This window comes from Manis javanica, chromosome 5 (assembly GCF_040802235.1).
Source record: "Manis javanica isolate MJ-LG chromosome 5, MJ_LKY, whole genome shotgun sequence".
Lineage (NCBI taxonomy): Eukaryota > Metazoa > Chordata > Mammalia > Pholidota > Manidae > Manis > Manis javanica.
In genome coordinates, this window is record NC_133160.1 from 88183231 (window position 1) to 88197258 (window position 14028).

Below are 14028 nucleotides of genomic sequence, written 5' to 3' on the forward strand. Positions count from 1 at the left end.
AAAAGGAAAAATATATTTCATTACTGCAGTAAGAGGAAGCCAATGTCACTAGAAACTTCTGCTAATTTTAGGAGAGGAAAAATTCAGTTTAGGAAAATAATCATTTTAGATGCCCTGACAGTTTCTGGACGGAAAACTCCTTCCACAAAGGAGGACCCGAGAGACAAGAATAAGTGGTTTCTATCTCGTGGAGACGTTTACTTAACATTGTCTCTCTTAACCTGAAAAGCACTGATTAAAACTGGCACTTGCTTAAAGGAGTGAAAAACAGGTAAGAAAATTTTTATTTTTGAAGTAAATTAATATCCCTGCAAGGGTTCGCACGAATATATACACAAACTTATTTGGAGGGGGGAAATATAGAGGAATGAAAGATATGGTAATTGAAGGAAGTTTTCAAGGAAAAGAAGCACACTGCTGATGGAATGGTAAAAATCTAAAACAATATACCAAGCAGGCCTCTCAAGGAAGCGATAAAAGCGGGGAAGAATGTTGGTGGGATAGAACCCTGTCTTCCCGCTGACATCTGAGAAGACACTTCTAAAAAGTACACCTAAAATATGGAGTTAAAATCCAGAACGTGTGAGTTGGCTTAGGGAACGACAGACCAAGCAACCGGCTTCCTGGCCCCCTTTCCTGGCTCCTGAAGAGCCAGCGCCGCGCGTCTCCCCCGAGCGTCCCGACGTCTCCCAGCCACGCTCGGCGCCGGGATCCACGCTCATCCCAGCCCCAGGGGCCGCCCAGGCAGCCAGCGAGAACAGCCCACTGCGACGTCGCGCGGCGCGGCTCCAAGGTCCTGACAGACCCGCCCGCAGGGCGCCCAGCGTCTTCCGCGCCCGATGCCGCGCACTCGGCGCCGCGCAAAGCCCTGAGCGTGCGCGGTGCCGGGACCGCCGCAGCGCTCGCCCGCGGCTCCCTCCCTCCGGAGAGCGCCCGGCGCGCATGCGGCCACGCGCCCGGCGCCCCGCCAGCTGCAATGAAAGCATCGTCCCGCCCTGCAGAGGCGATGGCCGCGCGGAACGCGGCGGGGGCTGTACCGGACTCCCTCGCAGATGTTACAGCGCATATGCTGACCTGCTGAGCGGAGGAGGGTGCCGGCGCCAGGCACCCCGAGGTGAGCAACCCTAGGAGAACGCTAAGGGCCCTGCCTTTTAAGGTAGTAAGCTGTGTGTGGACTGTGTGTGTTTACTGTGATTAGTTGTCGGCGTGGGTTCTTGTTGTTTGGTTGGTTTTTTGGTTATCAGATCAACCAGAGGTGCTCCTCAAACATCGGATGCTGCTAAAAACCCTCGGATGCTGCTAAAATCCCTCGGATGCTATTGACTGGAGAATATATACCCCTGCTCAAGAGTGCACGATTTAGTCTGTGGCCCTTTTTACTTAACCTTATTTTCTCACTCTAGACTCTGGTGTGATTTGTTGTCCTAAAACAGTTAATAGCAGGAAGCCACCATTTCCCAATGGGAGCTCTCTTGATGGGAGCATCGAGAAATCGGCAACGCCAGTGCATAAAGAGACTCGGTATCTTACGTGGCCAGGCCAACCTGTTTTCACCAAAAGACTAAAACCCCATTTCCCCACTCTATGTATAATAGGGTCTCCACCTGACATTATTACTAATACAAAGTACTCTCATGGAATTCGGGTTTACTGTTTCTAAGTCAAGAATGAAATATGTCAAATTAGCAAATACCTGGTGTCTTCTCTGGTCTAAGTAGGCATGGGGACAGGAGATATAAATATGAACTAAATACAGTTTCTGCTATCCAGTAGCTCAAAATTCAATGGATCAGAATATACCTAACATGTAATTAGGTAGTATGATTCATGCTACAAAAATGATGTGAGCAAAAACATAACATTTTCTACCATGCTAAGGTCCTTAGAATTATAACTCTTTTGACTAGATTTTTGCCTTTTTTATTTTTTAAGCATTTCCATTGAAGGTATTACAGAGTATGTGGAACAATCAGTGATACAGGTCTGAGTCCTGGGACCTACACCAAAAGTAGTGCTAGAGAAACTGGAAAGCTAAGAACATTTCTCAGACTCCCTTTCGTCTAGTTACAGATGTAAAATTAGGGTCTGACAGGTATATGACTTGCCTGACATTTTGGAGCAGGAGTACAGCTGAGGCCAGCTACCTGCTATTTTTAGCTGTCTTCTTTTGTCAAGGAAGTCCAGGAGATGCCAGTGGCCAGTCTCCAGAATTGTGGATGTTGGGAGGGACTTCCAGCAGTGCTGTCAGCATTGTTTTGTTGCATCACCAGCCCTATGGATGGCAAGAAGCAGTTGAGGGAGGTGGTAAACATATTCTGTGTTACCCTGCCCAGGCAGCTTCCAGATCCCAGCTTCTTGGAGTCACAGCTACAGTGGTATTCTTGAACTCCATTGTTCCTGTGGGGCCTCCTGCTTGTGGGAAAAATAGTGCATTCTTTGATGATTCAGTTCCTAGTGCTCTAGAAGTCATTCCTGGAGGCCCAGCCTAGATCTTGCACTTCTAGCCGTGTCAACAATTTAGCTGTTCAACAATTCACTTAATTCCCTGTATAAAATCCTTTTCTGCTTAAAATACCTGGAGTGGTTTCTGTTTTCCACACTGACTGATTAATGTTTGCTATGTAGCCTCTAAGAGACACCTAAACCTAATCTCTTTTGTCTCTTTAGTTGGGAAATGAAAATATGAGATCAGATCCAAAGGTTTGCAGTGAGTTGAATGCCTTTAGTTGGGCTCTGCCCTTTCCAGTTGTTACAGACCCCTGCATTTGAGTTTGGTCCCTGAAGGTTTTGAGTTTGTTATGCATAGGCTAGACTATCTCTGGAGTCTCTTCCTCTGCAAGTGTAACGTAAAATAATATGTTCTGTAGCAACAGATGGTTGAATATCTGGCTCATGGCCAACTACTTACTGGTAATTGGTAGGCTGCTGATTCTTGGTCTGTATGCAAACCCCAATATATAGAACAGAATTTTCCTCTGGGGAAGAAAGGATTTTATGTCTTTTTCACACAAAGCCTGTGAGCACAGTATGTGGGAAAATGGAGCTGCCTATATATGTACTTGTGTAATGAGGGAGTGTTCTCAGTATTTTGTAGTTATGTGTCATATGTTAAGGAAAGTACAATTATACTAAGTTCTAAAGAAATTTTAACAGTCTTATAAAGTTATTATGTATATCTTGTCAATAATAAAAGCCATCTACCTTTTTAGAAATCTGTTAATTTATTTTTCTGTGGTTTATATGAAGGACTAAAAGGTTTGAATTGACCAATGTCCCTTGTCTGTGCTCTTTAGTATATAGCACATGTATGCTTCTTTTAACAGGAAAATCTTATAAAAGGAAGATAATTACTGAGGAGACTTATTGGGACTCTGTGATGTTCTTAGTACCCTTTAAATTTTCTGTGACATAGGCATTATCACTATTTTATAGATGAAGAAAATTATCCAGACTGGTCGAGTAACTTATCTAAAATGGCCCAAATAGGAGGCAGTGACCCAGGATGTACACTCAGTGTTTTCATCTCCCACTTTCTGACTGTTCCACATCTTGCAGATTATGCTCTAATATAGATGTGCACAGAATTCCCAACATCTGCCTTCCGATTCACCTCTCATCCTTTAATCATGTGGTTCCTCTGCCTATACAGGTCTCCACAAGACTAAGCCACGTTTCAAGGCTTGATTCAAGTATTGCTTGACCCTAGTGAAGCAGGGAAGTACCTCTTCTCTTCTGTTTAACTCTATCCTGCACTTCTCACATCATAATTAAACTACTTTAAGGTAACACTAGCTGCAATATCAGATAACCTCCAAAATCTCGGTAACTTAACACAGTAGAAGCTTATTTCTCACTTTTGTAAAGTCCAATTAGGTGTTCAGCTGGTAGCTTTCTACTCAGTGATTCAGAAACCCACACTTTTCTTTTATATTATGGCTTTGTCATCCCCTAAGACCTTGAAGTTCTTAGTTTCCAGGCAATGAGCAGGAAAAGAGAGGTTACGTAGAAGATTGTATGGGATGAATAATGGAGGTAGCATACATCATTTATGCCCACCTCCCATTGGCAAGACGTCAGTGACTTGCCACACTGACTTGAAAGAGAAGCTGGGGAATGTGAACTATATGTGTGCCCAGGCAGCAGAGTAAACTGATTTGTTGAACACATATCAGTCTTTATCTCTACCTTAAAGAACAGAGACTGTATCTCAGTTGTCTTTTTATATCTCTTGTATTTTACACACCATAGAAAACTAATAAAAGTCTGATGAGCTTCACTGATTGTGAATGTAGAGGGTTGTTCTCTCACATGCCGGTGATTTAAGCTTATCACACTTCATTATGGTTGTTTGAGGATGATTTATCATTCTCTCTCTGACGAGGTTGCAATCTTTGAGTGCAGGAACCCTGTCAGACTGTTCACTGTTGAATCCCCAGCACAGGGGCTAGATATGGCAATATGTTTGTTGAATGCATGAGTCCTCAGAGGGAAAAAGACAGAATTAGTCTATGTGAAGTTAGGAAATACTAACTGAGGTGACTAGTAAAATTTTACCAAGTAGAGGAAGCAAATGAAGAAACTCAGTGATGGAGTGGTGTTTTGTTGTTTTTATTTGTTTCATGAGTAGCAATATAGAAAACAATCAAATGTTTATAAGCCCAACTTTTTTATTGAATATTCAAATACTACAACTGAGCTTCAGGGATAGGGAAAATATATAACCTTACACTCTAGATAATTTCTATTAACTAAAAGAATGGCGTTAAAATTGGTACTAATTTTTAGCTACTAAAATGTTTTCTGGACGTTTTTGAGAAATATCAACACAAAGACAGTGCTCTGATTGTTCATCCTCTGTGAAGATTTTGCACATGTCACGAAGATAGGGGACACCAGGGTCCTCATCAATGCTGCTCAGCAGAGCAGCTCAGAGCTGGCTCTGCATCAGAATCACCTATTGTATTGGTTAGTATGCTTTTGGCTGCAAGTAATAAGATATTCAGCCAAAATTGCCTTCAAAAATACAAGTTTAGTTTTCTTACACAACAAGATATCTGAAGGCAAGTGGATCCAGGGTTTGTTCAGTGGCCCATTGATCTCAGGGTATAGGTTGCTGTCCCTGAGCTGATCTTGACTTTTTCTTCATGGGTTAATGACGGCTGCTAAAGTTCCCATCCACAGCTCCATCCCCCACTGCACATACACATACACACACAATTCAAAACATAAAAAGAGTAGAGTGTTCTCTTGCCTGTCTGTCTTTTTATTAGGAAAGATACTAGGATTTATTAGGAAGGCCCTGCCCACAAACTTCATTGGCAAGAAATGAATCATGCTCAGTCCTAAACCAAAAGCTGGCAAAGAGGAATGGTTTAGACTAATGATATTTTAGACTGTCATTTAGACTAATGATTGATTGATTGATTTAGACTAATGATAATTTATCCCTGGGGGTGGGGAATGGACCCACTGGCATAGCTGAGCAATGGCTGTTAGAATGATAGTAAGTCATACTGCCACACTTGGAGACGTTCTGTCTCTGGAGATTCTGATTTTAGTAGGACTACGAGTAGTATTTTTTTTTAGGAGTATTTTAAACTTTCAATTAAATATATTTATCCTTGGTGGGGAGAGAGATTAGGAAGGAGAGGAGTAAGTATTGGGTCCCTTCTTCCCTAAAGGTAATTTTCTTTTATTCATATCTCATTACTATGAGATATTTTACTTCATGATGATTCAACCACATTACTGTATCAATTAGCCAAAGAGAAGAGCAGTTATTTTCCTTTGATAACTTGGTCTCATGTGGTTGGCACACCTAACATTTTCAGGAAAGGTCATTCTCATTTAGGGAAATATTCTTAGTCATTTCAGTAATTAATTGTCAAGGAAGTTTTAAGGCCTCCTCTTCACTTGATCTGAATTCCTCACTGCCTGGGTAGTTCTCCTTGGGGAAGTGAGCATTAGATCAGTTGATTAGGAGAATTCAGAAACTAGAAGCTTTCTGTATGTTCTATATAGAAATATTGTATCAGTGTGGGAACCTACACTTTGAATACATGAGTGGATGAATGCCAAAGGTAAGAGATTTTTATTATAATCATTAAACAGTACTTAGTGAACAATCATGGAGATGCTCTCTCAAATATATGAATACAGCACATAGCGTACTCTAGACATATATGGAAATTCTCAGTAAGATTACCCCATTAAATCTCTTCCTGTCCGTGTCACAGACAAAAAAAATATAACAAGAATAACCAGGCTTTATCCATGTAATGATCTTTTAGCAGTAATTCAGTTGATAACAGTAAGCATATTTTACTTGGTCAAGAGCTATGAGCATTTATAAATTGACAGTTCTTTTATTTCCTCTGGAATTTTACAGAAAACATTTTTAAACATTTAGATTACTAAGATAATCTGAAAAAGGAAAGGCTGGTTTAACAAACATCTCTGTATATGAAAGCATACTTACAGAAATGATTTCAAAGTGTGCCTCACATGCCAGGAGGAACAGGTGGGTGAGGGGACAGGGTGCCCACTGCCCCCCTTTATATATCCCATTTGTTGAATTTGGCTTCATTTGATGAAAGATTTTTGGCTTTAAAATATTGGAAAACTGCTATAGAAGATGCTAGGGAGTTTCCCATCTTCTTCGAAAATCAGAAAAACAAAATTTAACTGTAAATTGTGGTAGGTGGGATTCAGTTACCATAAGTCAAATTACCAAATTCTACCTATGAAAAATATTATTGCTAAGGAAAGCTGTATCATTTTCTTTTCTCTAAGGCTTTAAGAATTGCAGTGTTCTTTTTAAATGTATTTTGGATTGCATAAGAAAACCTTTTATTGTAAAAATCTTTGCATTACACAAGTACAGAGAATAAAAATGAAATTCCAACAGCCCCAATTCCATTTCTTCCCCCAAGGCAACTACTGCTAACAGACTTTTTTCCATTTATGTACATACATGGTACACGTAACTGCTCATATTTCAATCCGTTATTCTTTATCTACAGTTTTTTCCAAGTTTGGAGCAAAGACTAAGAAGACTGTTCCTTTCAGGTCCACAACTCCATGATTTTCATGGACATGTGCCTAATTCTGGAAAATAAAGCCCAAGTTAAAATAAGAAAATTTCTAAGTGTGTGGATCAGTCTGTAGGAAATTCTATATACTAGGAATGCTAAAGAGAGACATGAGTGGACAACAGCTTCTGCATATGTTTTTAGAAAATACATGCAAATGGGCAGTCAACCTACAAGCAAGTTGCCAGTCACAACATTCATAGCCACCACATCCCTTGGCTTAAGTCATACGTTATTCTTCTGTTGTAATCTGTATTTGAGTAACAGAACTCTGATACATTCCCATTATTTACTGAGTTTATGAAATCTATAAAATTTCACCATTTGACTCAGGTTAAATATTTTTCTAATGTGATTTATAGGTTGTGTATCAGTCTGAAAAATGCAGTATCTTCATTGAGAAGCAGAAAAAACTGTTACTTTTGTAGATAAGCACTTTAGTGTTAATCTAAATATACCTTGCCTCCTAGTTCTCAGAATCATTTTTTGATACACAAAAATCTCTCAAAATATCACAGTTTAATTGAAATTTTTAAAAAGAAAAACTCCTTAATTCTTAAAATCTTAAGACATATTGAAATGATAAGGTGTCATTTTACTGGTTAACTAGTAATTCAGAATATGTAAATAATATGTATCATGAAAGTAGAATAAAATTTATAGTTCTAATTTGTCACTAGTGTTGTGCAGCCTAAATGGACTAGAAAAATTTTTTGTTTATAATAAACTATAATATTTGTAACAATGGGCAAGAGTAAGCTGAAATTAACACAATAGAAAATAAAAATATTTTCTTCTGTGTATTTTTAAACTTATTGTGGAATGTATTTTCAAACTTACAGTAAACCAGGGGTATATATGAGTGGGATTGTAAAATTTTTGAGTGAAAGTATAAAAATATAGTGCAGTTGATTTGGTAGAAATGACATGAAGTCAAAGATAAAGAACTATGTAATTTCACAAATTTTTATACAGTTTAGTATGAGGCTTAGCTGATATTCACTTGTTAGTAGAAAAAGTTATTTAGCTTCTTTAGGATTTAGTTTTCTCATTTGAATATTAATGAGCTTGGACCAGGTAATTACTAAAGACCTTTCCAACTTTTGTTATTCTATTAAACTGTGATTCTATTAAAAATACACAACATCTCAAATCAATTCTTTATTTTTTTCAGATTGGCTCTTAGTAGTTCTCTTGAAGCTCTCTTGAAGATTTTTGAAGACTTCTGTAAACACAGTGAAGAAATAATTGAGATATATTAACCACAGTATTTCATTGCACCAGCATTGATGAAAAACAACGCATTTCACTTAAATTAATTTCTGGATAATTGACTTAACTGAATACCAAATTTTTATTTATTTTGACACTCTTTACATCTCTAATCATAATATATACTTTAGTGCCTTTAAAAACAGAAAATAACACCACATCATTTTTTTCTTTTCATTTTCTTCAAGGTATAAAATTACCTTTATAAAAGTCTTTATTATAGAAGGGTTCCTTCAGGGCCAATTCAGGTGTGAAGGTTCTCACTGTGGATTCATTTGATGGCAAGTGACAGAAACCTAGCTCAAACTTGTAAGAAATTTATTGACTTACCAGTAAGTCTTTGTCACATCACACAAGTCTTAACTCTTTTGTCACATCATTCTTTGGAAAGCTTTTCTTGTATATCACAGCTATTGTCAGTAGCAAATCTGGGCCTAGCAACACAACTGGAAGAAAGCTGTTCTCCAGGGGTTTCAGTTAACATCTTAAAGCTGACTCTCAGTGGCCAGGTGTGGGTCACAAGCTCATGCCTGCAACAGTCAATGTGACCAGGGAAAGAGTTCCCTTAGTGGCCAGGTCCCTCTACATTTTAATTTATAACATCTGAGGAAACCAGATGAGCAAAGTCATTTGAATTGTTTTCAAAGTAAGATTTAATGGGCTCTGAGTGAGGCATTGATATCTTCTCTATAAATAAGGAGTATAAACTTTCTACTTTTTAATGTATTTCACCTTTCTTATGCCCCTTCAAAGGTCATTTTTGAATATTTTCTGATTTTTTTTGTCAAAACTGCCTTATTAGCAGGGGATATACTATCGTCATTTCAAGATTCAGTGACTATGAACAGTAAATGCTACGAACATGGTTGCTTTAAATAAGGGTTACATTTTTGTGATCTTCCTAAATTTAAATGAATTCCTGAAGTGAGATGGTGGTTTAAATGTTCTTTTGGAAATGGAAACAGTGTAGAGAATAAACAAGCAGAACTGACCAGTTATAAATTGTTATATTGGACTTAATTTAAAAACTAGTGTTTTATTTTACCTTTTCTCTCTGCAGCATTTCTCTGAGCCCAAATAACTACTTTGGGGTCCTTGGTGGAGAATATAGGAAAATAGGGAAATTTTTTTGGAACACAAAAGTACATAAATTCCTACGAACAGCATAAGCTATATGCAACATGTCAAGTTTTGATTTTTTTGTGTTAAAAAGGGCCAGAGTAACATTAATAAAATAAATTCTCAAGGCTTCATTTTAGCCAATAAGTTTATGTTTACTAGAAATAATCATTTATACTTGTTTATTTAAAAAATTCTTCATAAGTGGCAGAATTGGCTGATTTTGAGGGTTTGATAAATTAGGTGATTCTAGTGACACTGCCCAAAAGTTTCTGTGTAATTCTACTAATGGGACAGGTGAAGAAATGAGAGTGGTGAGTGTTACAGTCACCTAATCAAGAAGCTGGGCTTGAAAGAGGTAAAAAAGCATCATCAAAGAAAATCAATGAGATTAAGTTGTAAATCTTCAAGATTGAGGAGACATTGTCCAGCTTAATAGGGAAAACAAAAAAAATCTGAGAGATAATTAGGGAGAAGGAATACCAGTGGCTAATAACCAACACTATTAAATGCTTACCAAGTGCCTAGTTGGAACTACTCTTCTGCATTTTATAAATGAGGAATTAGTTACAAAGAGATTTAAATATTTGGCATATAATGGAGCTAGACTTCAGACCCAGAAGACTTCAGACTCCAGAGCCAGCAAACTTCATCACCTACTACACTGGGGAGTCATTCTCTATAGAGGGGAAGCCCAAGGGCCATGGTTTGGGATATGATATCCTAACTCTCCAGCTTCAATACTGGTAGTCTCCCACCACATATTAAAACAGTTTCGTTGAACCCCACTGGCTTTCATGTCTCTGGTCTTTAAGACAAGGGTTTTATTTTCCTGTCAAAATGCTGTTCTTTCTCACCATGAGTCTAAATCTTAGAGTGTTTAATTATAAAAATTATATGTAGGCATATATATATAGCTATATATATATATATATATATATATATATATATATACACACATGTATTTGTTATATAAAAATAAAACTGGTTTTTTTGAAGTGCTACTCTGGCCAACATTGTGTTTGGGAAGGAACAAAAATGGTGGTGGTCGTGGTGGTGGTGGTGATGGTGATAGTAGTGTAAGAAAGGATATAATTTTCTTTGAAATTTTAAATGCAAACATCTTGGCATTTTGTTAAACAGAAAATGGTTCCTTGAGGCAGGGATCCTGTCTAATTAACCCTTGTTTATATGGCCTAGCATAGTGCCTGGCACATATTAGAACAGACATATTTGTTGAAATAGATTTTTCCCTTCTCTCATATGATTTTCTCTTTTAAGTTTGGCTACTAGTAAAAAGAAATCTTGCCTAATAGTGGTTTAAACAATTACTTCAAAGTTTGGCATCCATGACTGATGCAGCAACTCAAGGATGCTGTCAAAGAGCTGTCTCCTATTTTATTTATCGACTCTCCTTAGTATAGGGCTTTTTATTCTCATGGTTGAAAGATGGCTGCTGGCTCTCCAGGTAGTGTATCTACCTTCTAGGAAGGAGAAAGGGAAATATTAGAGGGCAAAGAGCAATCAGTGTGATCCTTGAAAGGCCTTGCCTTACTGTTTGGGGAATGAAAGCCCTCCCCAGGGACTCCCGTTTGTATCTCATAACAGATCTGTGACACATGGCCACCTCTAGCTGCAAAAATGGTTAGGAATTGGAGAATTTCGGCTTTTCAGTTTATATAACATGGGAAGCCAAGGGAGAAGAAATTGGAGAGGGTGTTTATAGAGCCTACATATATGTCTGCCCGTTAGGTTTTTTAGTTACTTTAATAAGTTTATTTTTCATGGTATACTGTAAGTACACAGATGCAAAGAATGACTCTAGGTAGTCTTTGAATTACCCAGCATGACTACTAGCAGACTGCCATAACACTAATCACCGTGTCTAGACATTGTTACTACTCAATGTTGCTGTATTTTTTAGAAACAAGAACCAAGCAGAAACTAGTGACTCTATAGTTTCTCTGAAAATAATGGAATACATAGTTTTCTCTTCGGTGACTCATTTCCTAATATCAACATTGGAAATGCCTGAAGCTTTCCAGCTTCATTAAGTTAGCCCACTAGAGAGGACAGTTTAACAGTAATATTGCTTGGAATATTTGAAGTATAAATTGAAAAAACAGGGTAGAAAGGAAATCATATAAAGATGTGGTCAACTAGGGCATTTTCAAGAGAGGTAAAAAGATAAGATTAGGATAATATATTGTAATGAAAGGAAAGATTAACAATTGAAAGTTAAGAATAATCTAATTTAAAATACTTAGCCATTTAGAGTTATAAGTGAAAAAAAATACAACTCATTCATTTAAATTGCCCAAATTTCTGTTTAATTCATTTAAATCTCAATTTGTTCTATATCTGTCTATACTGTTTTTCCATCAAAACAGATCTTGTTCCTCTTCCTTCTATCATCTTACTCTCAATTATAAATTATGGGGGATAAAGATAAAACAATTAAATGTGAAGATTCAGAACCATCCGCAGAGTGGAATCACGCCTCTACATATCAGGAAACACAGGTAAATCTGTGATCAAATGTAGAACATCCTAACGGTATCCTTAAGTAAGGGACTGTATGTATTTCCAAATCTCTGATAAAATTGTTTTCCCTTCATTCTCTGTCACTCAGCAATTCTTCCTATCCTTAATCCCCAAACTCATACAGTAGGTGTGACTGCCAGTTTTCCCAGATAGTCATTAGCAGCCTATCCTACATGAGACTGGGAAAATGGAGAGCTTGTGAAATGCTTTGTTTTCCCATTCTGAGCTCTTGAATAATTCTGGTTCCTTCTATCTTTTTATTGCTTAAATTCAAGTAGATAAATGAATATGAATTCATTTTTACCATAGATATCTTTTTCTGAGCCACTTTGATGTATTTACTATTGCTTTGAATCATATCTTAAAGTCTAGTTAAAACCAGTATTACGAAACATAATGAAATTTTATGTGACTCAAGTATTTGTAATGCTACACGTAGTGACTCAGTGGTAAATATTCCTAACATATTTCTTGTTCCAAGTATTTGCTGATTAACTAGTAATAAAGCTTTGCATTTCCCCTGTAATTAGCCTTGATTCTAGCACTGAGAACTTAATTTATGATGTGATGTTTCAGTAACTATAAAAATGTACAGCACATACACATTTTTAAGGATTTTTTAATTGCTTTAAACACAGGAGGAAACAGTTATGAACCCCAAAGATACAGGTGAAAATGAACCAACAGAAGGAAGTAACCTACTGAATAACAGTGGAAAAAAGCTACAAGAAATACCAACTAAATCAAATATTTGGCAAAAACTAAGACAAAATTTTGCTTGTCCTCCACATGGTTTGCTGGATAGATTAATAACAAATGGTATGTAAATTGTAGGGATGAATTCTGAAACAGAGCATAAAAGATAGTTATCGTAATTAGATATTTCTAAATAATTTGGTTTAAAGGACAAAAATGTAATTTACTTCTTTTACGCATAAAAATGACTAGGTGAACAATTCACAGTGGTAGGTAGCTCTGCTCCGGTCAGAGTTCCAGGCTGACAGGACTCCACCATCTTCAGCATGGAGCTTCTAAGAGCACTGTCACCACCATTCCAGCTAGCAGGAAGAAGAAAAAAGAAAAGATCAAGGACATTTTCCTTTTCTCTATCTGAGCAATTTCACAAAATTACATTAAGGCTCCAATGAGTAAAATGATTGGGAAGTGACTTGTAAACAGAGAAACACTACATAAATGTTCGTTCTTATTACTGTTAAGTAATGCAACTAATGTTTGAGCCAACACAACTGCATTTATACTTCCAAATGAATCCATCATTTTATAAATAATGATTTGGGTTTCTAATTTAACTTATTCCAATAGGGCTGCTATCACTTGAAACATTTTGGGGATTTTCTTTTGGAAATTTTTCTCAGCACTATTTTGGATATTGTTAAGGCAGGGATATATTTGTCTTTTAGGAATGGATTTGGTTTTTGGAGGCAGCCAAATATTCTGATATCAATTTGATGAATAAATTGATATTCAAATTCAGTAATGCAGTTTTTTGTTCAAAAAGGAAGAGTATGTGTGTGTATTGTGTATATTGAAGGATGTGTAGTATAGAAGGGAAAAGAAGGTGTTTAAAAATTGTCTCCAAAGGCAAATTTTAAATTTCAAAAATCATGTTTAGGAATGATAGCATTATTGGAATAAATATATAACCTCCCAAAATAATTATGTTGAAGAATGTAACATTGTACCTAGGAGTTATGTTAACTAAAAAATTAGACTGACTTCTTTATAGTAATACTCCATATGTGATCTCTGAAAGACATTTTTACCATCCTCAACTGGGGCAATGGAAGTCAAGTATAATATTATACTCTAGGCTCTTGATATGTTTTTAATGAAATTAGGCAAGTTTCTAAACTAGTATGAGAAAAAAACTCAAGCTTTATTGAAAACACAGAAAAACCAGGTTCCAAAATACATACTAATTAATAAGGCAACAGATACTAATACGTTTTCTGTCCTTTATTTTTTTTTAAGCTTTCACTAT

The 14028-nt window shown here is 36.9% G+C and overlaps 1 protein-coding gene across 7 annotated transcripts in view; it reads left to right on the forward strand.

Annotated features, from left to right (window-relative positions):
* The first annotated feature begins 942 nt into the window (after nucleotides 1–942).
* Nucleotides 943–14028, forward strand: part of SLC9B2 (solute carrier family 9 member B2) — a 41723-nt gene continuing 28637 nt past the window's right edge. For 3 of the 7 annotated variants that reach the window (XM_017647525.3, XM_017647529.3, XM_017647531.3), the window contains exons 1-3: nucleotides 980–1114; nucleotides 11873–12004; nucleotides 12665–12845. In XM_017647525.3, coding sequence (XP_017503014.3) covers nucleotides 11918–12004; nucleotides 12665–12845 — 268 coding nt within the window. In that variant the 5' untranslated portion in view covers nucleotides 980–1114; nucleotides 11873–11917. Of the gene's footprint in view, nucleotides 1157–3649; nucleotides 3783–11872; nucleotides 12005–12664; nucleotides 12846–14028 lie in introns of all 7 variants that reach the window. The other 4 variants (XM_073237228.1, XM_073237227.1, XM_017647528.3 and 1 more) reach the window with 4 other exon arrangements.